Source organism: Chaetodon trifascialis, chromosome 16 (assembly GCF_039877785.1).
Source record: "Chaetodon trifascialis isolate fChaTrf1 chromosome 16, fChaTrf1.hap1, whole genome shotgun sequence".
Lineage (NCBI taxonomy): Eukaryota > Metazoa > Chordata > Actinopteri > Chaetodontiformes > Chaetodontidae > Chaetodon > Chaetodon trifascialis.
The window spans coordinates 20,878,094-20,902,878 of NC_092071.1; the positions used below are offsets into that span (position 1 = coordinate 20,878,094).

The following is a 24,785-nucleotide window of genomic DNA, read 5'->3' on the forward strand; positions in this document are numbered from 1 at the left end:
TTTATTGCATTTTTTGTTTCATTCAGGAACGTGCTGCTGCATCAGTAAAAGTGCTGTGCAACAGATGTTACAGGACTTTGATGCAGCTCCCTGCCACGTGTCTCCTGTACAACTCTGTTTTGCACATCCAGACCCTGTTAACCATTTACCATTAAACTAGTTACATGAAGAAGATCATGACAATATGTGACAGAGTATTGAATGCACGTGTCGTCGTTGTCATGCTGAATGTGAACCTCAGCTATATGATCAAAATGTGAAATAAAATGCTTGTGCTGTAGTCCAGCGGTGAAGGTGACCACCCAAGATGACTGAACGTCACTCCGCTACTGTAAGTACTGAATTGGGATCTGTCATTTTATATACTGATTGCCCTCTAGTGGATGCTACTGGCTATTCAGTTCTAAGGCCAAAACAAGGCTATTTTGTTATGCAACATTATTGTGAACATAATTGATGCAGAAAGATGGAAAAGCAATTGTGCTGCATGAACTTGCTGCATGTACCTTTGTTTCAACCGGAGTGTTTTCTATGGGGGATGCTGAGTCTCAGCTCTTACTGTACGTGAGACAAGCAGTGGTTTGTCTAATCACGGTGCAGCTGTGGGCCTGAAGGTTGTAATTATACTGAAGCATAGCAAATACAATGTGCAAGATGCAAGAGTATTTGTAGGTCACAACTCTAATTACATTTCAAATGAGCTACGCAAGATGTGCATTTCATTGTACAGTAATTATTAAGTAGACAACAGTGACTTGAATTTGACTGTGCTCCATTTCTCAGAGCTCAAGAAATGTGCATAGACCTGTGGCGCTTCGTGATTAGATTTTCATTTGAAATTCTTCTGCAGTTATAGCAAAGAATATGAATTATACTGTATGTGGTAATAGCACCATTATACTCAGTAATTTTGGGGAGAGCCCAGGCCACATGGTGGCCTGTCCCTTTGCTCTTTCTCAGTGAACTTACAGTAAATGTACTTCAGCCAGCATGCTGCTCTAAAAGAGGGGAAGCACTGAGCAGATGAGTGACAAATTCCTCTTGAAACTAATGGGTACAGCCTTTATGGGACAGAAATAGGAAGTGTAACAGGAGGATGTGTGTCCCGAGGTTCTGGTCAACTGGTTCCACAGAATGCCACAGTGGCCAGCTGCCCAGCTCTCAGCCTTTTTATGGGACACACGGTCAAGCTCTGGGCTTAATTGATGGTGGGTCTGATGAACAAATAATGTGCCCAGCGAAGCACGTAAAATGAGACTGCAGACCTCAACCAGTCCTGGGCTCGTCCTGCATTGAAGTTCAGTCTCTCCTTGCTTAGTGTGTTGCACTTTGGATGTGGTCATAAGTGTGCTCTGTTGCACCTGTAACCACACTCAACAGTGATGCCAGGCATATTGAACACACCCCACAGTATTTTTCTACTGAAACAGGTAGAAAGTTTAATCACTGAACTCAGCCAAACCCATATTTGAAGTTAAGTTACTCTGTGATTGATGCACATCCATAGTATTTGTGCAACATGAATGTGCAGTTGCTATTTTTTACAAAAATGGTCTGGTATAAAACTACTACTCTGTAAACTACTACAGCTCATGATATTTCTATGTTCTCAGTCGTTGTTGATCAAAGGGTTCTTTACTCTGGTGGGTTTGTGAGACATTTGCTGCAGCGGTTTCCTCACAGGTAATATGATCCTTTTAATCCTGTCTTGTGAAGCAGCCTTTAATTGCTTCCCAGCCTCCAGCTTTTTGTTGAAACAAAACAGGAAGTATTGAGTTCATGCTGTTGTCCACTCATGCTGCCGAATTGTTAGCAGGATAATGCGAGCATGGAAAAGAGGACAAAGGGGTTGTTTTACCCTGCCCTCAGTACCCACAATGCATTGTAATGCTACCTTGTAGGGGTTGTGCAGACCTAGCAAGAGAAATTAGCATTTCTGTGTCACTGCCCCATATGATGTCACCTGCTTACATAAGAATTAAGTCACCTGTATGTGTGCCCCCCTCCCCCTTCCAAAACACACCGACTAGACAGCAGTAGCTCTCAGTGAGGGTTGTAGTTAAAGCCAGAGGGTTCATTTGAGGTTGTTGTTAATGATTTCACTGTAGCCTTTCTTGAAGGGTCTTTTGCTTCTAGCACTGTTTGACCCTGCCCTGGTTCCTGAAGTCTAACTGTCAGTGTTCGGTTCCTCCTTTTCATTTGGTTCAAATAATGGGAACTTTGTTGTTTTTCAGAGCCTGTTCACCAGAACTACTGCATACTAGATGTAGTCTAATGTACAATTTTTAATGGATGCCAACACAAATGTACTGGAGTTTGAAAAGACTTTATTCAAATCCTACTTCTATTGCTGTGTGTCAACATGTAGGTTGACACTCTGCGTTGGTGACTCGCTGCCCTCCTTTCCTAAAATAAAACCTGAGACACAAGAGGCCAAATCTGGTGTTCACTTTTGCAATTGGTTTGGGAAGGGCTGGGCGGGCAGTGAGGGGGAATTTGAAGCCCAGTGTTTGGACTGTGGACCTGCTCATCACAAATTAGGCTGCAATATTCTGAAATTCCTCAAGTGTGCATCCAGCTTTTGTTCGTTTGTTTGTTTGCTTGTTTTTTATGGACAACTGGAAAATGATTTGAAAGCCCAACCTTACGTTAACACTGCAAACAGAAGTATTTTTTACAAGTGTTTTCACACAAAGGATGTACCTGCTGAGGTTATACTGGAAGTCTGTATGAAGACTCTTGATATGTCATCAAGATGAAGCCCTCCACATTTCCAAACTCAACATGCCTGCACTTGTCTGGACTACGAGACGTCTAAATCATTGGGATTTTGTCAAAGTAATGAAGAGTTCAGGCTGAGGTGCTGAGTGATTTTCTGTCACGCATCACAAAACAGAGAAGTTGGCGTGACTTCTACACTGTACCTTCTTTTGCCTCTTACTCACAACAACAGCTCATGTAAGCATGTGTGCACTGGTAAACAATTCAAAATCAAATCTAGCTTTATTGTAAATCGTGCACATTATTATGCATAGGAAAATTCTTAGGTGCACATATACACACACATACCAGGAAAGTTTTTTTTTGTAAAGCTGGTGTGTTTGGGCTTAGCTGCAATATATAATGCCTTATTTCACTTCTTCTTTTCACCCGAGGGGAATAAATATACAAGTCACAGGCTTACCATGTGACATGAAAATGATTCTCTGCAAGGCTCTGTAAGGTTGATTTGTGGAAGTGTGTTTTTATAGCAGCAGATACATGAGTCCATTTACCTGATGAGATTGAAGTCATACTGCATGCGAGTTCAATGCATCATGCCTCCTGCAGCATAATGCTCTCCCTTCTAATACTGTATAAAGACATTCAGGCTTAAAGATGAGACCAGGCATTGAAAAAGAGTGCTGTATGGAACAGAATAACTTAGAAACAAGTAATAAGTGTGCAATATATTGATGGTTACTATACAGTTTCACAGTGGGTAATTGTATGCTTGTTCTGATTTTGTAGATACTGCACTTAGAGCAGCAGCTGATGGATGTTCAGGGAAAATACTATATGTTAAAGCCATGAGTTTGAATGATGTGCTGAAATGTCTTTTCGTTATATACTACATACTTGTGATCTGAAACATTTATCCAAACTGGATTATTTTTACTGGCCGATGTCCTGTAGTTGTTACTGTGGTATCTGTATTTTTAATCCAGCAGGAATGTGAATTGTCTGTAAATTCAGTGTCAGTGTCATTTTTATTGGCCTGTACGTTCCGTAAAGGAAAGTGTAGGTTTTGCATCTTGCTGATTCCTGTTTATGAAAATCATAGATAGCCTTTCGTCTGTATAAATGACCCTCTGGGTGGAAATACTGTATAGTTAGAATTATAAGGGATACAAAAGTTGATATTATTCTGGTACTATTGCAGCTAATAGTACATTACATACAGTAGGAAGCTGTCTGGTATGTTTAGAGTAGCTTCCAAGTTGAGCTCCTAAAATGTGCCACCTGCTGCTAATAATAACAGTGGTCAGCAGTGGTGATTTTATGTTTTCAGTCTTTGTTAGCCTGGCATTGGAATACGTGCCCACTTCTACCAGAAGAACCAGTGTAACAGTTCTTCAATGGCAGCAGGTCGTTCTGCAAAACATTTGAAACATGTTTCCTCAAGCCAGACCCAGATTTGAATTGCCAGACCGCTAATACACCTAATATTGGGGTCAAGTGAAGGGTGTACTTGGTTTGGATGGTTTCTTCACAAGGATTACACTTAACTACAATAAATCATTGTAATTACCTGACCCACTATAAACATTTCTCCTGTTAGAATGAGGCTATGCCATTTCAAAATTACATTAGAGCAGTAAAATAAATTCAATTTTTACAGTGCTGTGTCGCGCATCCAGCCTGTGCTGCGTGTACTACGTTATACGTGTTACATAACGTGGGGTCATACAGCTGAAGGCGAGTGACCGTCACGACTGCCTGTGGGGGGTGGGATACATCATGCTGTGTACACCATATACATCCAGTGACCTTCTCTGATGTTAAGCAAAGGAAAAGGTGTGACAGCTAAGTGCTGTTCACCACAAAGATGTGCTGCACTTGTGTCAGACAGTGCAAAGAATACACTCGGAGACATAGGAGAGGAGGAATTTGTGTCTGTAGATTGCTGTGTCACTGGAGATCTCCGCATAGGCTCTCTCTCCTCAACACCCTCCCTACTCTGTCCTCTGTCCTGCACTAGATCAATTGCTGCCAATTCAAAGGTTTTTTGATGGGACGCTGTCCAACCACTGGATGGGGTGTCTCTGTGTTCTGTCAGCATAGCTTGTGCACACAGCTACTAGCATACAGCGTTCACATTTGGGAAAGAGCCACAGAACACTGCAGTTGATGTCAGGTGGTGCATGCATGGCAGTCGGAGCATCTTCTGGATGCTGGCGGTACACTCTAGGCTTTACCGCCTCGTTGCTGAGGGAGAAGCATATTTATTAGGCGATATCGGTGAAGGGTGAACAAGGAGGGAGTGGGGGAGGAGTAAGAGATGAGAGGGAGACGGGGAGAAATGTGAGCATGTGAATGTGAGAGAGGGAGGTAGATGCGCATGCAGAAGGTGGAGCTTAGCAGCAGGCAGTTCCCTCTCCTGTCTTTTCTCTCCTGCTCTCTCTTCTCGCAGTTTCTCCCCATCCATTCGCTACAGTTGGGAAGGTACATCTGCGGTCCTTTCATCACTCTCTCCTCAGACCTAACTCAGCTGATCGTGTGGACCGCTGCTCTTGTTTGTATCTTTATGGACTATTCTCTCACTCTCAGCAGTGCAACAGGGGCTGTCTTCAGACACCAGCGTGCCCTCCGTCCCCACTTTGGGAGCGGTGGGGGGGGTGGGGTGGGTTCCTGAATGAGAGCCGGCATTGGCGTGTTGTTCCACAGCACCTCTTGAGAAGGGGGAACGTGCAAAAGGTGGGGGGGAGAGGGGCGGCAGGCAGAGGGTATCGGAGTGGACAAGGGGTGGAGAGGCTCCGGCTGGGGGAAGAATGGTTATGCCGGCTCCTCGTGCACTGGTCGTGCTGCTGCTGTCTCGGCTGTGTGTCATTCAGGCACAGCCCTGCCTCTCCTCGACATGAGCCTCGCAGGAAGGGTGTCCTGCTCCATGCTCAACTGCTTTGTAAGTCCACAGGCTTTTATTTGAGTGTTCGTTTTTGTTTGAGTCTGGTTTGTGATGGGTGTGTATTAATGCCCTCCCCTCCCTAACTCACCTCCTTGTGTGTGCCTGCCGGCCAATCGATGGGGGATGGGGGGGTGGAGGTGTTGGTCGACACGCGTGAGAGCTGCGGTTATATGTAAGTAACCAGTCCACGCTCCACATAAAAATAATTATGTGTGTGTTCTCATGCGTGCGATGATGAAAAGCTACTTATTTTTCTCATCACCCACCTCAGTTGTATGGAGGGCTTTGAGCTGCCAGTATGTTAATTGGCAGGGAGGAGACAGAGGGCTTGTCAGGAGTAAGACGTGTAATGTGTGTGTTGTTCAGGGGGAACAGGGGGAACACACTGTGCAGTCTCTGCTCCAGCCTCAGAGCGGTGAAGTGTGTGCACTGCAGTGGAGGACCTGCATTGAGCAGTTGGTGGTATTGGGATGTACTGGGGATATATGACAATGACCGATGTAGAACAGGTGCTTCTTTTAGTTTGCATCTTGAGACAGAGGGGTGAAAAGGTTGATGGTTTACGAACAACACGGGGTGGTCTTAGCCTCATGTCCCTGAGTCTAAATTAGGTGATGCTTCACAAGTGAACCTCTGACCTTTAAGGGATGTTCACTGGCTGGGCTTTTGAATTACTAACTTTGAGCAAGTGTCCCTTTCAACTAAACACTAAACTCATTCGCCTGCAAGTCATCCATATTTTAGGTCATCAGAATGTAATATTTGACTTTCCAAACTTTGTAAAAACATCACAGACAAATCATGTGTCATTCAGTTGAAATGTAGAGCTCATTTGTTTAGTACTAAAATGCTGAAAACATTTTTATACACAGTAAAAACACAGAAGAAATTACAGTGGATGCAATGTAAGCTGTACATATTATGACAATACTAAGAGTCTACAGCCTTGCTAGCAGCTCTGTGAGACTGTACTTGGACAGAGCAGTGCTTTGAGCTAAATGCTAACATAAACATCATAACATGATCACAGCGACAATGTTAACATGCTTATGTGTAGCAGGTATGTTTACCACGTTGACGATCTTAGCTTAGAATGTGAGCATGCTAGTCTTTGCTGATGAGGATGAGCACAAAGTACAGCTGAGGCCGATGGGAATGTCATTAGTTGAGGAAAAGTCAGGGGATCTCCAACCTCAGAAGGCTACGATGCATCATATGGCAACTAAGAATACCTGTGCAACATTTTGTATCAACCAATTCAGTGGAAGTTTAGATATTTCTCTGGATAAGTGACTTTGACCTGCTGGTGGTGGCAGATGAAAAGTCAGGCAATCACCATCATTATATCATTATGATTCATTATCTGAGGACCATGAAAGTCTGGAAAAAAGTTGACGGCAATCCATCTCCTGGAGATTTGAGATCTGACTTGCTGACCAACAGACTGTCATTGCTGTGCCGCTAGCTTGGCTCTAAATGATCAGAGAATTGTAACTCTACATGGAAATTGGTTAAAATTATATTAATAAAATCATTAGAAATCAGTGTCTTGTGCTACATTGTAACAGGCCTGAACTTATGTCCTTTTAGGGCCATTTTGCCCTCTGATAATAGAATTTTTTTTGGAGCATTGTGGCCAAAATGTAGGGCATGTAGGTCTTAAATGTAGTTAGTCTCCCCGGGGACCCACAGATGGTTATTTGAGTGGGTCTTCAATAAAATGTGCAGTTTTTCACAAGTGGTAGTGTTAAAATCAAGTTTAATGTTATATAGGTAGAATTATGGTTATATTCATGCAAGTTGAAAATGTATAAAAATCTGCAGACACATGGCCGCTGACAGAAAGAGGTCATATTATACAGAGAAATAACAGCTTTTTCTGGGTGAGCAAATGTTAATAACAATAATAATGATTATAAAAGGTAAGCTAAAAAAATAGGAACAAGAATGCTGAGCTTTCAGGTTTCATCAGAAGTCATTAACAAGCTGTTTAAAAACACACGCACACACAAAGGGCAACCATTTACTGCATACTGCCATTCGAAACTGACTACAAATAGCTGATAATTAGCCTGATCAGCCACCATCAGCAATCAATGTAAACACACATTTGTAGAGTGTAAACTCTTAATCAAACCAATAACTAACCAAAGTCAATGAATGTCAGATAAACTTGTCATACTTTAACAGTTAGCTCATTTTATTGGCTCAACTCCCCACCAGTCAATGGGATTCAGAAGCAAGCTGTTTCAAGTTCTCACTAAGATACAGGCAGGTTGGTGGATCAGATACACCCTGAATTAAACACAGACTAAAAAAAAAAAGAGCGTCCCCTGAGCTCGTCGATAGTTTGCTACGTCCTTTCTGATGTTAACACAGGACACGTACCTATCAACATCATTGAATATATCTGAATGCCATTTACAGCTTCAACTAAACTTACTTAATGGAAAAAGTTCACACAAGTTTACACAGTTTATTCTCAGTTTTATCTCGTTCCCTTTCCATTTGATGCTTTCTGCGCTCCCTTCATCCATCATCAGCAGCAAGTCAGATCTCAGAAGGAGCAAGTGGCAAGTCAGATCTCACAAGAAGTTATAAATTCTTTGCATGTTCATAGTTAGCTAACACTATGCGGCAATATGCCAGTCAACTTTAAAACAAGCGTGTATTAATTTGTTCACTGTACAGTGTTAAGCTGCTTGTGCCTATCACAATACCTTAATTGTTAGCTAGTGGGTTAGCTCTTACTGGCAAAGAAGTGGGCGAAATCTCACAATACTGTTGATGTTCACCAAGATGATGAAGACACTGGGAGACGTAAATTTTTTTTCCTGCATCGCATGTACAACACCCAGTTCAAAACAGGGCATGCCAAGCTGGCCATGTGGCAGAAGGGGCATTACGGCCACACCCCAGGGCTTCCAGGCCGCTGTCCTTTGGCCTTGGTATAATTCCTGCCCTGCTGTCTGGATTCTGTGCACAGACCTCCTGTGTCAAGGCAGCATTTAAGGATTCCTTCCATTTTAGCATCGCACAATCTGATGCTAACAGTCAACAATATGCAAATATTGGGAAAGTTCTACTTTAATTTCAGCACTGTTTTGTGGTTGGTTGTGAAGTTACCAGGTGCCTTAGGAAGCACGCAGCTGCTGGTTCCTCTTCTCTTTTCTTTGTGACCAGACATGGCCAGGCTTTACACAATTTATGATCTCTGTTCAATATGTCTGTGGTGCAGCTGAGTCGGCAGTTCTTCTCCTGCGTCACTGTCTGTATAATTTAGTATCCATGTCCCCTGTTACTGAAGTGGACCACAGCTCTGTCAGTCGTCTCCTCTGGAGGAGGGCTGCAGCATTGAGCTAAGTTTTCATCATCATGACAATTGCAATCCAACAATGGAAACATCTCCAGTTACTGTTCCTCCTATCTCCAATATATCATGTTAATCTGTCTCTGCCATTTGTTGTCTGCACCAAATGGAACTATAAAAAGCCTAATTGAATTGGTTGAGATTTTTCCATGACTCAAATTCTATTATACCCACTAGCTAAATGAATCAAGGGTGTAAGTACAGCCAAAAGCTTTTTGGGGATGTGCTTTAGGCTCAATACCTCCATGCACCCTCTTTGGTACCTGTGGTGGGCCTGGTAATGGGTCTTCCCACCCTGCCTGACAACACTGCAGTAACACCCCTGAGAATTTACTCAGTAGGCGACAGAGTTGATGTGTTATGACACTGAGGAAGCTACCATGACCACGGTGTCCTGTTAGAGGACAAAATACAACTGAGAAGAATGATAACTAGCACTTAGCTGGCATTTCGGGCTGTTTCCTCAGTATCTGTTGCTTAAGTCTTTGTCTTTACTTACCTGCACAGGGATCAAGTCTTTCTCTGTTCACCGGCTGGTGCATTTGAATTGTAATCTAGTGTAAGCTGTTTTCTAAATATCTTTTGCCAGTTAAATTTTCCCTTGCTTGTTTGTGTTTTGTTGCTCATACTTGTGTTTTGAGAAGGCCTGTAGATGCTCCCTTATGTATTTTTCCTAAGAGGAGCCAGTATCCTAAACATGCCGACATAAACATCTCTTTACTTCTCTGTGTTACTCCAACTTTGTGTTTCAGATGCTTACTTTCAGAAAACATTGCCCCTGTCTCATCCCCTCAGCTGTTGAAGTAGAGCCCAGTTTTAAGACTAAAATGGGAGTGATCAGTTAGAGCACATGGTCTATGAAATATTAACATAGAGAGAATGGGGATGGGGAGAAAGAGCATTTGAAATGATTTGTCATACTCTGCCATCTTTTGATCTTGACTTATTGCTCAGACTGCACTGCCTAACTCGGAGAAACGGATATCTCAGCTTCTGTTTCCATCCACACGCCTCCTCTTCTTACTACCTGACACCTTGTTTGCAGTCATTCTTCATATTTCCGATAAGTAAATGATAATTTTCAGCAAATAACTGAACACAAAAAAGTAGACATATAAGCACATGTTCCTCACATATTTAAGAGGTCACCTCTGCATCATGTTGTGATTCTCTAATCTGCACAACTGTAGGACAAAGCCCCAGTCAGATTAAGTAATAATCTGGTGAGTAAAGACAGCAAATTGTTTCCAAAAGCTTTAGAGAGAAAGGGACTCTGCCTCCAAAAAGAGGTTGTTGTATCCATGGCAACCAGACACTTATTCATGAAGACTGTTCATGTGTCTTTTTCAGTGTCTCTACCTGTTCCGCTTGGCTGTTTTGTTCACTTGTCCATTCACACACATGCAGAAATGTGTGGAAGACAGTTTTTCCACACATGCTTTCACCAAACCTCGTTTTAGTGCATTAAAAAGGAGCCCTCCATGTATCCACTGCTAGCCTGCTACGCTAGGACTGCACAGTCAGCTGCTACCTGACACTGTCGCCGTTAGAGCAGTACATGTCATCAAGACATGACTTGTGTTACCCATGTCGACATTAATATTTGAGAAATGCACAGAGGCTTATCTATGTATGTGCGCATGCCTGTCAGCTCCAGCTTTTTGATTGCTGGTTGGACGAAGGTGGGGGAGGGTGCGGAGGCTCGCAGCAGTGACGAAGCAAAAACGTGTCATGCACAGGACAAGCTGTGCTCCATCTTTGTGAGTCGTTTGAAAGTGAGAGCATTTCCCTTTTCATTTAATCTTCTATAAGCTGATTGTCTGTCTGGTTGTGGACACACTGCAGTGGACCAAAAATCAGAAAGCAAAGGTGCTTCGCTGCTTGTGTTTGTAAATGTAATGATGGTTTTAAGCCCTGTCAGAGAGGTTTCGCTCGCTGCAAGTCTTCCAGCACTGCTAGACAGATGTCTCTGCTTTAATGCAGCTCAGTCTGTGTTTTACTCTCCTTGACATTTTCTGTCCTTCTTAACACTGTTGTCTCTTTAAGCTGCCAGAATAACTCGTCACGTAAACAGTTTGAAGTGCAGTATATTCGTTCTAATGTTTAGAAAGTTTAGCACCAATGCATCAGTATAATTCTGTGTGTAGCCTGGGACATAGATTTATGGAGCAATACAACTTTAAGTCTGCAGTTTTTTGCCTTTAAAGTACACCGTGTTCTCGCAGGAATCTAAGAAGAGTGCAGTGTCAGGGCTGCTCCATAAGAGAATTGAGTACCAAGTTGTTGGTGCCAAGTATCTACCAGGTAGTGCAGCACAAGACATAAAGGAAGTGGATGGATTATTGATTGTGTGTGTGTGTGTATGTTTTTATGTGTGTGTGCATGTGCGCGTGTAAGTGTAAAGACTGAATGCATAGTCCTCTCAGCTGATTAGCATTGAATTTCTCAAGGGGAGGTTCTATAATGATAGCTCCTCCAGTAATTTATGACCGCTGTCTGGCAGGCCATGGTAAACTTCATTCCCTTTGGAAAAGAAAAGAAAAAACAGCAAACGAGTATGTACTGGGACGGCAGCCTGGTGGTTCAGACTGCCCAGCAACAGTGTGTGAGATCAGCCTGTAATGACCTGACCCTCCAGATGCCTCTGACTGATGGCCACTGTCATGGTCCACTCATTCTTAGGTGGAAGTAAGTACAATTGATGATGCACAGCTGGCTCATCAGTCTTGACGCCGAAGGCTGACTCGGGTCACAGGTCAGGAGATTAGTCGGGTTGGTTTGCAGAGGGATTTGGAGAGGTTCAGACATGTTTAACAGTCAAATAATTCAGGCTCTTAGTGTTGTCTGGAGTATCCTTTTCTCTGAGAGACACCACATTTAGTTTTACATGCAGTGTTGTGTTGGGGTAGCTTTGTTCTTGATATGCTGCATTCATGTCATATCATTGACTGTAATTATGAGCAGCTGAATGGGGAAAAATCCTTTATGTAAGCTTTCGAGTTGTAATTCTGAGTCAGAGATATCAGAAATTTGTGACAGCAAGGGTGTCTCCCAGTTGGTGAAGAAGTGCAAATTGTGAACACGAGGCTAAAAGCATGACTGCAAAACCAACTCTTTCTATTTCTGACGGTTGCATGTAAATAATATCCAATATTAACACAATATTTACACACAACTAGACTTTGTGACATCCTAGTAATCTCTCCCACACATACAGTAGGTGTCCCATACCCATAGTAAGGCTTAGCTGTAATTCCTAAGTCACAGAAGCTGAAAATGATGCTTTGGCTAAGCTATGCCTGTGATCTCTATGCCTTTGAAATCAGACAGTGACAAGTTGGTGACTTGTAGAGGAGGGGTTGTCACTGTAGGAACACTATCTCCATCTGTTACCAATGGGTGGTAGGCTTATCATATGGTTGAATCACCGGCTTGGACCTTTGGATGACAGATGTAATGATTGTAAACATGGCAGGAGCCGGTATGGTGCATGGTTAGACATCACGGGGCTTCCTGCTATCATGTATGACATTTTTCGGTCTTTAATTAGCAAGAGACCATCCTAAGTCAGTAGATATAGTCCACTGAAAAAACCCTCAGGAGACTACATTCTGCCTCCCTCTGGTCCCCCTTCAGGACTCCATTACTCTTCTCATTAAGGAACAGAATCAATATACGGTCATACTCAGATGGAGAAGCCAAATCCAGCAGAGGAGCAAAGGTAGCAGTGGCCGAGCAGCCAGAAGCCAAACTGGGTTCATCCTAAACTGCTCACGCAACTGAATTGATGCAGAAATGATAGAGAGGCTGATGTGGAGGAAAGATGCCTGCACTGGTCATATCAGACAAACGTGGAAGTAGTTTTTTATAGAGTGCATGTTCTTCTGACCTTAACCCTTTCATCATTTGATTACTTTCTACCCTTTTCTCTCCAGGTGTGACCTGCATGTAATGAAAGTGTTTGGTCAGTGGCACTCTAAGCTGCAAGGACAGGGTTGACTGTCCTCTTTGTTGTTGTCCTCTCTCGCTCTCATCTCAGCTGCTTCTTGAGGTGTTGCAGTCTAATTTTAGCCAACCATCCATTATAACTTGATAGGACTGCATTTGGATGTTTCATTTATCAGCAAACTTGGAAATGCAACATTAAATTAGTTTACAGGGTCCTCTTACACGGTCATGGAAACATTTGGTTATTGGGTATCAAAAGTGACCCTAGCAAGGAATTGTTAGAACTGTGTAAGAAGTCAATGTCAGTGCATGACTCATGAAAAACGACATGTGTGTGAAATGCTTTACTAAAGCCCCAGTATCTTTGTTTGCACAAGACTGTAGCACCCAGTCACAAAGTCTGCAGGTTTTTGGCATCTCATGCCAGGTGCTATCTATCATTTACAAATGCAGAAACTACCTGCACAGTTCTGAAGCAAAGCAAATATGAATATGTGGAAGTTGCATTCTTCCTTCAGCATTATTGTTAACCTATAAGGGGAAATGCTGTTTAGGATCAAATGGTAGACATTTCAAAGTGACAAGGTTGTGTTCTCCCTTTTTAAAAGGTAATTTTGGTTTCCTTGTAGTCAATATTTAATCTCCTACGTGACTTCTGTGGGTTAGCTGGTGGGGATTGTGAAATTCCACCTGGCATGCATCTTACATCAGAGACTAACCGCCCTGATAAATGCTCAATACTTGAACATTGAGAATATTAACCTTGAGTTTGATGTTACACAAGATTTATTTATCCATGGTATTTATCAATGGCCCATCCAGGGGTCTCTCTCGTGGTTTGACATTACTATAGTTAAACTGCACTGCGTTGTGGGTTAGTCTGAGTTCATTTTTAAAAAAGATATGTATCCTCATGTTCCACCCTAAATGGACCTAAATGGTGACAGAAGTATTTATTTGACCCCCTCTGCATTGTCTTTGTGTCTGACAGGGTGAAGAAGGGCCTCCCAGTCTGGAGTATATCAAGGCCAAGGACCTGTTCCCCCAGAAGGAGCTGGTGAAGGAGGATGAAAGCCTTCAGGTGAGCCAAACAGTCACAGCCTATCTGTTCTGACATCCAGCTACATGTCTGTGATGTAGGCAACCAGGAGCTGGTGAAAAGGCCAAGAGTGGCACTGCCACATAATGACCTTGTCTTCAGTCATGGCTCCTGTTGAGGCACCACAGCACTCCCCTGAAACACCCTGATGAAACTCTGGCCGCCACTGCGTAGAGTGTGACTGTCAAGATATTACTGCAAGAGTCACGGCTCAACAGGCTTGATGCCAGACACTGAAGCACGAATGCTGACACTGACCTAGATGGGCATTTTTTGTCATTCCTCTGCCATCTTTTATCAATGTTCAACACAGGAAAAAGTTTATCAGGCAACATGGTGGATAAAAAAATATTTGGATTCGCATGCAGCCACTGCCCACGCTCTCAACTGATAAGGCTTAGTTACACTTAAGAAACACAATTTTTCTTCAGTATTTATAAGAGAATTCTGAATTAGTCCACCATATTAAGATAAGGCATATATTCATGCAAAACCCTAAGAAGAGCAGATGGAAAGTTTGGAAGTTAAAAGTGTTGACAAAGCTTGAGGAAGGTTTCGTTTGGACGTGGCATGTTTGATTATTTTAACCAGGCTGTCCCCTTTAATGCTCATCTTATTTATGTTCAGCTAAGATTTTGCCTGTATAGGTCTGTCTCTGGTATGGAGCTTTATCCCACACTGTTCCACAAAAAAAAGCACTGCAGAGGATAAAGAACAGGGCAGCAAAAGAGCATTTAGGTCACTGAAGTGAGAGAGATTTATAAGTCTACTCCACAATGAAGACGCCAGTAGCAAACTTTTGATGGGCAACCTGCACTGTGCCCTCCGCGGTGTTGAGTTTGTGCTGTCTGGCTGTCTGGTGGTTAATGGAGCTGAGCATCATGTGTCTGGAGAACTGGACAAAGGGAAGGTGGAGGCATTTGCCCAGCCTGGGGTCACTATCTGGTGTTTCTCTTTCTGTGATATTCAACTGAAGCATGTTGCCACAATGAACTGCAGAGATAACAACCTGTTCAAAAGCTGTTGTTGGGTTGTTTTTGATAATTATCAGTATTATTAAAGGGCTGTGTGTCAAAGGTCCTTGTAGATTCCCTGGTAGGCAGAGTGAGAAGACTGGAGAGGATCTTTAACGTAGCTGTTTCAGTAATACATAACACTGTTCTCATTTCAGTCACCTTGCAATACTTCTATGTTTCTACACTCCTATGCCTCCCCTCCCCCCTGCATTCACACATGCAGTCACACATTGTGTCTCTGCTTTTGTGTTTCTTTGTGTGCAGGCACTGCCACGATAGTTTCTCTGACAGCTGATGTCTCTTACCACAGCGTTCCCACAGGCAAATTACAGGCATTCCCCACCCCACCATATTTAATACCCTGCTGCAATCACTCTTGTGTGCGTGCAAGTCATGGTGCATGCTTGCAGTTGTGTGTGCACACGTGCTTGTCCTCACAGGCAGACTGCTTGAACCGGAAGTCACGACTCACAAGTCAGAGAGTGTTATTCATGGGTCTCTCTCTCTCTCTCTCTCTCTCTCTCTCGCTCTCGCTCGCTCACTCGCTCCCTCTCTCTTTCTTTTTTTTAATGTTTCTGCTGCTGAAGGCTTCGCAGAGGAAACGTGACACAGTATCTTCTGCTGCACTTGCTGGCTGCCAGTGACTCATGCACCTACTTTTGGAGCACTGCTTGTTTAACGCAGCTCCCAGTCTGTGGAGCATGCTAACTATGGCTCTGTCAGCAGGACATGTTCGGTCTCTTCCACAGCAGAGCAGCACACAGACTCTGTAGCTGCACGTTCTCATTTCAGCCATTTCTGCTGCTGTTGAGGCAGTAATTAATGCAAATCGTCCACATCCCCTGACTCAAGACGAAGGCAGAAACACTTTAAATTAGGCTATACCTTTTTGTCTCCTTTTTTATATAATAAAACTGTATCAAGTTTTTTCCGTCGCAGTCAACAGCTTCAGCGTTTTCAGCTTTGTTTGGGTGCCAGCTGTCTTTGCCCACCTGTCACTTTATAGTTGGTTGAATTACAGAGTTGATTAATTTCTAAAAGCATGTGAAATTTTACTCTCAGATTTTAGACATTTCACATTTTAGAAGTCTTAGTGCAGGGTGCCAGGGGGGCCACAGCCTATATTTGGCTCCATTGGTGTCTGCGTGCAGAGTACTACGTGCTCCATTTCCCAGGTTAAGCTGTGTTCTTTCCCCATCATGCTTCCTGTCCCGCCTCACGCACACATTTTCAGTCAGAGATGAGCAACAGCAGGTGGCGTGATGAATGTCATGGGTTTCATTTTTTTAATCAACATAAGCTCTCTGTACCAACAGTCATCAACAGTCTGACAGTGATGGCTTTTGACCTCTTCCAATAGTTTGGTTTTAGATTCATTATGTATCCTCTCTTTTGTTCGTCCTGGGCAGTGAAACAGAAGCTGACTAGATGTTGATTTGTGTTTTCTGGGTCTGCTGATCACATCCAGCTTGTGTGCTCTGTGCACTAACTAAGGCTGTGCTTTTAACTGTGTTGGCTAATGTTGTTTCAAGTAAGCCTGATTTTCTGACATCTTACCATAATCCTCCATCTGCCCTGCTGCATGTCCTCTTTAAACATGCACCAGTGGGTACTCCTCTGCGTGACTCAGCAGTGCATGCTAATGCAGGATGAGGTAATGTTGTCTCTAAGCAGCGCTGTTGTCCTCACTACCAGAAACTCAACAACAAGACCTGAGCTGCAATTCGTGGTCCCCAATGACTATGATTGTGTTCAAGCAGCCAGAGGTAACATCAGCGCGTTCAGGCGATCACACAGAAAGTGATGATTAACAGAAGTGCGAAGAGGTCATGGAAATGGATGAATGAATTAGTATAACACAATCCTCAGTCTGTCAGATAAGAGAGAGAAATGTCTGAATAGTAATATATCTCCCAACAGACTTAGATGTTTCACATCAGCCAGAAGGAATGTTCCACACTAAGTGATTGAATGTTTTAATCTCTGTACATAATGTTATAGCTTAAATCTTCCACATCCACAGCAGCCGTAAAAGGTCACCGTATTTCAATCCCTTGAAAAAGCAGTTACAGTAAACAAGTACAATAACAAGTTGTGGTCAGTGTGAAATTGACCACTCTGAAAGTGATTGGATGCTTCCATTTTCATACGAATTGAGGCATTGTTTAGAAGTTGGCAACTGTAGCCGGGTGTCTCTTCCACGTGGTCGGCTTTTAGAGCTAATGCCCTCAGAATGAAATGAAAAATGTTCCCTATTAACCTCTGTTGGGAACCAATTATCTTAATGTAGGGGTCTTGTTGCTAGCCAAAGCCCAGTCTTGGCTGCGTCTGTAATAAAATGGGTACAAGTAAGAATGTTAATGGACAGTTTGGGATCCCTCACTCGACTGTCAGCACTGGTGCAGACGCTCTCCCTCCCAGCCCTGCCTCTTGTCTGCCTGCTTGCTCATTCAGACTCACCAACAAGCCCTCTGTGCTCACAAAGGTCCTTCTGTAAAACCACTATGTGCTAATTGGACAGCTACACATGCACACTGATTCACCAATGTCCCCCTTTTTTGTAATATCTGTAGTGTCACTCTGTCCACAGTCCTTCCGAGTTTAGCTTTTAATAGGCAGGATGATGTGAGCTTGAACTTTTCCTTTTGATGAGGTTTAGTGCTGGGTATTATTGGAAAAATGTCAGTGCCATCATGCCATATGATATTCAGTAACAATATAAGAACAATTCAGTCTATGTTTGAGGAATACAAACAAGTTTTTCTACAAAACCAATTTTTGTTTAAAAAAAAAAGCTAAACTAAATTAGATGCTGTCTTAATCAGCAAAATTATTATTTAAATTCAGAAAATATTTAGTCAAAGAAGAACACATGACGAAGAAGATGACCAGGCATTTCAATGCTAATCTGTTGACATGTTAAAATAGGTTTTTTTTTTTTAGCCATGCTAACAATGTGGCTGTGGGGATAGCAAACTCTTTCCCAGGTGGGTCCAGTGGTGCCATGGCTGGCCCGAGACTCAAATATCTCAAAAACTATTTGATATTTTATTGGCAGGGCTATTCATGACATCCATTGACTGTTATTCTAGCGCTCCCGACAGGTAAAGCTCTTCGGTATTCAGTGAAATATCTCATTGATTGTCACAAGATGTTGTACAGACGTGCATTAATCCCTCGGACTTTATTGGTCCCTTGACCTTTGATCTAGCACCATCATGATGCTGACATTTGGGATTTTCGTGAAATGTCTCCATAACTATTGGTTGATTACCATGAAATTTCGTTCATAGATTCATGTCCTCCTCACAATGAATTTTAGTAACTTTGGCGATCCCTAAACATTTCCATCTAGCGCCATCATCATTTGAAATTCTTAATTTGTCTAATACTTTGATTTATGGTCAAATGAAATACAGCCTCAGCTGTGCTTTGTGTTTGCTGGTTGTTCATGTCTACAGGTGCCATTCCCAGTTCTTCAGGGGGAAGGGGTGGAATATCTTGGCCGTGCTGATGAAGCCATCATCGCCATCTCTAACTACCGGCTCCACATCAAGTTTAAGGACTCTGTCATCAACGTGAGTGCACGTCACATACAGTAAATACACAGAAGAACCACAAAAGTAGAGTTTCACTGCAGTCCAAGTGGCACTGCTGTTTGTGTGATCTTTACTGCCGCCTCGCTGTTATAGGAGCCAATAGTGGGAGAGCAGAGGCTATAATGTGTAGTTTGGATGCACATAGACTTTTTCCCTCTCCCCCATATAAATTTTATAAACACATAATTGTGCTAACAAGGCAAATAAACCTACAAGTATTTTGCATGGGGTACCCGTAAAGCAGTTTTAGTAATATCCCAGCATAGCTGGCATGCAATTGTTTGTACCAGGACTGTACCGCAGGAGTGGCGGGCCCTCTGATCTTCAGTCTGGGGAGGTTTAATGTGACATCTAGGCTCCAAAGGCCCGGCCCCCGCTGGCACTGATATCCACTCGCTCGCCTGCTGACGTCAGGTCTTGCTCAAAGACAAACAGGACAATTGTTTGCATTCACTGGCAGTGAAATTCCTCCTTCTTCCCTGTCATTTTTTCCACAAGGATTCATCTCCTGGAAAAGGTGACAGGGACTTGAAAAGGAGAGGGAAGTGATGGTAGATCACCAGGGTGTTCACCTCTTCAGCTCAATGTACTTTAGCAGAGGAGAGTCAGATTAATGCACAAAGTTCAGAGATCACCGCCTGACGATCCCTATCGAGCTGGTTTCCTACTGGACAGAGTCCTGCCTTGACCCCAGTAGTACAGATGAACTCTGAATGAGTGCCAACAAGCCACAGCCTCTCCCCCATACCTCCCTTCACAACTCCTCCCCTACTTCTAAGCTGTTTTCATGCCCTTTGCTCCTGTCCATGTTTGTCTTTCTCTCCATGATTTCCATTTGGCTTGGTCGTGTGCTGCAAGTAGCACCCTCCATGATCCACTCAGTTATCTTTCATCTTTCAACCTTTTTGATGTTTTCGTTCCTGTTAACTCTTCATTTTCTTATGTCTCCTAATTTATTTTTTTTATTTAATAGTTTTTTTTCCATTTCCTCTTGTCTTGTGTCCTCCCTCCCTCCTTCTCCATGTGTGCTCCATGGTGTCACTGTGTTTTAGACCTACCCAGGTGTGGACAATGAGATATCTGTGAGTATCGTATGATAAAGCACCACCCTCTGCCATAGTCTAGACAGCCTAAGTCATTCAGGTCCTCTTCACTTTAACAGATAACAGTATACTGAGAACAAACGATGGTAACTCTGGGTTATTTGTAGTTTTCTGTCAAAGCACCTTACAAAATAACTGTGGTGCAATGAGTTGGCTGACCTTGAGAGTTAATAAGACAACAAGTAAAACGCTTTGCCATAAGGACTGAAATAGTATTTTCCCATTCATACCGTATGCACAGTGTTGTTGCAGAAAGGTTTCACCAGTTATATTGTGTGGGTAATTTTATAAATCTTCCCAGAACTTTAATTAACACCTCAGCTCACAGGATAACTTCATAGCTTAGTGGTAGACATTCCTGTGGACAAAAACAAGCTTTCTAGCTGTTGTTTGGTATCATAACAGAGGTCTGGACACAAAGTTAAGATATTGTAGAGGCTTTCTTCTGCTCTACAGTCAGGTGAAAGCTGTGCTTTGTGTATCTAGCCTGGATGGAGTCTGTACTAGACCAGAGGGTGGTAACCTCTTTGCAGATGTGCTGTCTGCTGTGAGAGTGGGCCATCAGGCTGATCACACGTGCTCTCTGTCTCCCCCTGCAGGTGCCTCTCAGGCTGATAGAGAGTGTGGAGAGCAGAGATATGTTCCAGCTGCACATCATCTGCAAAGACTCCAAAGTTGTCAGGTAAGGAGAGCAGCTCCCTCACACACAAAAGACAGGCAGGCAGGCAGATTGATGCTGTTTAAACCAGAGTAAATACAGTACAGGAGGCAGGAGGCAATTTATATCACACTCTACAAGGCTTAACTGCTGATCAATATTTCCAGGTTTAGAAATAGCAGCTACAACTCTTACAGTAGTAATAACATGATGTTAATGTAACCCATCCCTCCTTCCCTCTCCTTCTGAATTACTTAATGACAAGAGTGATTATGGAGAGCATGTCTTGTGACCTCACAGTTAAACAGGGTTAGCCTCCCATATGTAAAGTAAGTTACAGGGGGGAAATACAGTACTCATGCTCAGATGTTACAGGAATAACAGAGTTTCTCTCATAGAATTGCATTCTCTTTTGGTTTGCATTTGTGACTTCATGTCCAGCTCTCAACAGAAATGTAATCACGAACAAGTTTTGTAATTGATCATTGTTTAAGGCATTTATTATGGAAAGACATCGAATAACTACAGGGTCCAGCTCCTCAAATGTATGGCTTTTGTTTTATATCTTTGTAAACTGAACAACAATTTTGGACTATTGGTCCAACAACATGAGCTATTTATTAGATGTCAGCTTGTACTCTGGGGAGTTGTAATGGGCATTTGTCAACTGTTTTTTTTTTTTCTTTTTTTTTCTACATTTTGTACGCTAAACCGATAATCAAACATGGAAAAAATCTGACCATAGCATAGTTTGCATTGCTGCATCTATTAAATCCTGTCAGATGCTGAATTTGCAGCATACTACTCTGTTATACTCCAAGCTAGAAGTAGCCCATTCAACTTGTAAAAATCTTACTTGGCTATTCATTTCTGTAATTTTCATGACTGTTATATACCTGTAAGGCTGTAGGCTACAGGCCACATATGTGGTAGACCTAGATTTGATAGCATAATTCAAAGTACTTCCATGCTCCTGGGTCTGGTTGCAGCCCTAGTGTGCAATATGTTTTTTATACATTGTAAGAGAAGAGAAGAATGTGAGTGTATGAGGTTATGTGTATTGGTTAATAATCAGAAAATAATCCTATAGGCTGCTGCTTTGACGTATTTTCTTCCAGCTGATAGCACTATCCTTAGAATCTGTTGTTTGAATACTGAATGAAATGAGGAGTATGTGGATAGATAGATTTTTTTTTTTTTTTTAGACTTCTTTTTAAAAGTCATGAGAGTATGCTGTGAAGCATTAGTTGAATTGGAGCTGTTCTATTTGGTGATTTACTTTCGTTTTTCATTGCTACATAGTCATTTGCCAAGATCAGACAGATGGCACAAATATAACTTTCACTAAGTGCGCTTGCACTTGCATAAAAACACTTGTAAATGAAAAGGACCAAGGCCTGCTTTTATTTTACAGCAGACTGAAATTCTCATCTGTTCACCAACATCTGTAAAGTTCAAATCCAGTGGAGCCTTGAGATTCTCAGCAGCAGCTGTGCCAGCGGCATCTTGGTTCCTCATCAATAAGCAGCCACATTATTGCTCCTGTTTAATGGCCGGAAAATCACCGAACATCTGAAGAAATTTGCTGTTCTTGTTTTTCCCCAGTGCATGAAGCTGTAACGAGATATTTTGTCTTTGAATCTCACTAATCTTTCTTTTCTTCACGTCATGGTCTCCACAGATGCCACTTTGCAACATTCAAGCAATGCCAGGAGTGGGTCAAGCGCCTGAACCGGGCCATAGCTCACCCATCCCGGCTGGAGGACCTGTTTGCCCTGGCCTATCATGCCTGGTGTCTGGGAGGCAGCGCTGATGACGAAGACCAGCACGTTCATCTCTGTCGCCCAGGTCACACACACACACAGCCCTCCACCTTCCCTACATGAAAAGTTCCTCTTCATTCTGCTACTATTTCGGCTACTTCTTACCAGGCTGACAGTAGCTATTCTGACCTCCTCAGTCTGTCCCTGCTGGGTCATGTCTCTCTCCTCCTCCTCCTCCTCCTCCTCCTCCTCCTCCTCCTCCTCCTCCTCCTCCTCCTCTTCCTCTTCCGAATCAACCTGAATAGCTACTTCTTTTTCCTCACACATTAGAAAAAGAGGCACATTAGAGCTGTGTGCCTCTCCGACAGCCTTTGCACCAGGGACTGCTTCTGCATTTGATGTCGACGGCCCCGCTGCTGCAGTCGAACTTGTGGCCGCAAACATGTTTATGATGTTGGCACATTTCGCTGCGTCCACTTGTCGGCTTTTGAGCCTCTTTTCTCGCAGCTTCTCTGCGCCCCCCTTGCACTTTTGTGGTTTAGGCCTATCCATTTCCACAGACACTCACTTCTCTCTAACTCCAGTCGAACTCCAATGGCAATCGCAGCCGATTAAAAAAAATAAATAAATAAAAAATTTATAACTTTTTTCCATGGTTTCTGTGTGTGTGTACAGGTGACCACGTGCGACAGAGAATGGAAATGGAGGTCAAGAGGATGGGCTTTGACACGCAGAACGTCTGGAGAGTGTCAGACATAAACTGCAACTACAAGTATGTCAAACATACTGTACTTTGCCTTAAATAGCATACACCTCTGTTGCAGCAGATGGCTATAAAACACTGTAATACAAAGAGTCAGTATGGGTGTTCAGAGAGTGAATGGTGAGTTGCGGTGTTTCAGAGAGCTGTAGGGCTGAAATCAGGCAGGACACTGTGGCCACAATGTCACCAAACTGAACAGATTGTGTGACCAACAGCTTGTGTGTGTTGGCACATCTCAGCACTGTGTATCAGAGCTCTGTCCGGGAGTTGGAGTTTTGAATTTGTGCTTAATTAAAGTAAGTCAGGCCGATAACTAGTCCTTAAGTTGGATTTAAATTAAAAGAGCATACTGAACACGGACATTACACACATAGTTGTCATGTGATCATTAGATTCAGTGTGACTTACATTTCCAGAGGACTTCATTATTACTGATGTCCATTGCAAATACACATCCAATAATCCACTGAGAAATCAGAGGGAAAAAACCTTTCTTTTAACTCCAAGACTTGCCTAAGAGTCATCAGATTTATACATTTTTCTTCAGTATCAAAGTAATCTAGTGATAGTTGTTTGTACTGCCAGAGTACACTGCAAACAGGGAATGCTAATCAACAATTCAGCAAACTTTTAATTATGCTAATTTGACAAAATATAGTAAAAAAAAAAAAAAAGGGCTCTCATTGTGGTCTGCACTGACTCCATTATGCTTCCTGTTCTGTGTCAAAGCATTGGGGGAAATGTAGTTCCAAAACTTACAGCATGATTAGCCCTTATTTCAAAGTAGGAGTGGATAGTTCATTTATTTCATGTTGCAGAATCACCTGTGCAAGTGAGGAGTATGTAATCCTGAAAAGATATTCCTTTAAATGCCTTCACGGGTCAATGTGGATACCTTTGTCTCATCTGACCTCTCAGGCCAGCAGCACTCAAGTCGAGCCTGGTCTTACACATATCACACACACACACACACACACACACACAAAAACATTGCAGCACTCACTCAAGCAGAGATAATGCGGTATAGTGTGTGTGCGTGTACATGTGTGTACATGTGTATCCACTCTTCTGTCTCCTTTACTGTCTGGACAAATAAATGCTAGTAAAAAAAGGTCAGTCTGCTCGGAGGGCCCAAGAGAGCGCATCCTGCTGAGGGAGACAGACACACAGGACAACGGGCTAATTAAACAAACTGCAGCCTGCTGAGGCCCATGACTCAGCACAGTATTTCACTTTCCGGCTCTCTCTCTCTCTCTCTCTCACACACACACACACACACACACACACCCCAACACCAACACACTGCTTCCGTCTCCCCCTCCTTCCTTAGACAGTCAGCAGGTGAATAGAAATTGAAGAAAGTATCGTGGGAGAACAGGAGGAGACCAGAGACAGATGGAGTCAGGCAGTAGCACTCAGTGTTTTGTTCTCTGCCAGAGCTGAGAGTTCTTGATGCAGTAGTGACCCTGAAAGCTGGAGCGTTTTTGTGTCATGGAGTGTTGTTTGCTGCGGCTCCAAGCACTGTTTATCTCTTTTTTTGTTTTTTTCTCAGTGACAGACTTATCTTAAGCTTCCTATTAATATAATGCATCTTGTCCGTTTTGTCTTCAGGCTGTGCTCCAGCTACCCACAGAAGCTTCTGGTTCCAATATGGATCACTGACAAGGAGCTGGAGAGCGTGGCTTCCTTCAGATCCTGGAAGAGGATCCCTGTGGTGGTCTACAGGTAGGTGCACTGACACACTGTCACACTGTGCTTTTGGGTTTGTAGATCTGTATTTGTGTTTACTGTGTCCATACGT

General features: G+C 42.9%; 2 protein-coding genes across 3 annotated transcripts in view; one reads left to right on the forward strand and one right to left on the reverse strand.

The window, feature by feature from the left end:
* The window catches only part of vkorc1l1 (vitamin K epoxide reductase complex, subunit 1-like 1), a 157,912-nt gene that overhangs the window by 65,484 nt on the left and 67,643 nt on the right, over positions 1-24,785 (reverse strand). The window lies entirely within an intron of this gene.
* Positions 1-24,785, forward strand: part of mtmr4 (myotubularin related protein 4) — a 40,288-nt gene that overhangs the window by 5,494 nt on the left and 10,009 nt on the right. Inside the window, exons 1-7 of one of the 2 annotated variants that reach the window (XM_070982764.1) lie at positions 5,143-5,662; positions 13,975-14,064; positions 18,560-18,676; positions 20,400-20,482; positions 22,140-22,306; positions 22,897-22,993; positions 24,596-24,709. In XM_070982764.1, coding sequence (XP_070838865.1) covers positions 5,618-5,662; positions 13,975-14,064; positions 18,560-18,676; positions 20,400-20,482; positions 22,140-22,306; positions 22,897-22,993; positions 24,596-24,709 — 713 coding nt within the window. In that variant the 5' untranslated portion in view covers positions 5,143-5,617. Of the gene's footprint in view, positions 1-5,142; positions 5,663-13,974; positions 14,065-18,559; positions 18,677-20,399; positions 20,483-22,139; positions 22,307-22,896; positions 22,994-24,595; positions 24,710-24,785 lie in introns of those variants that run through there. The other variant, XM_070982765.1, reaches the window with a different exon arrangement.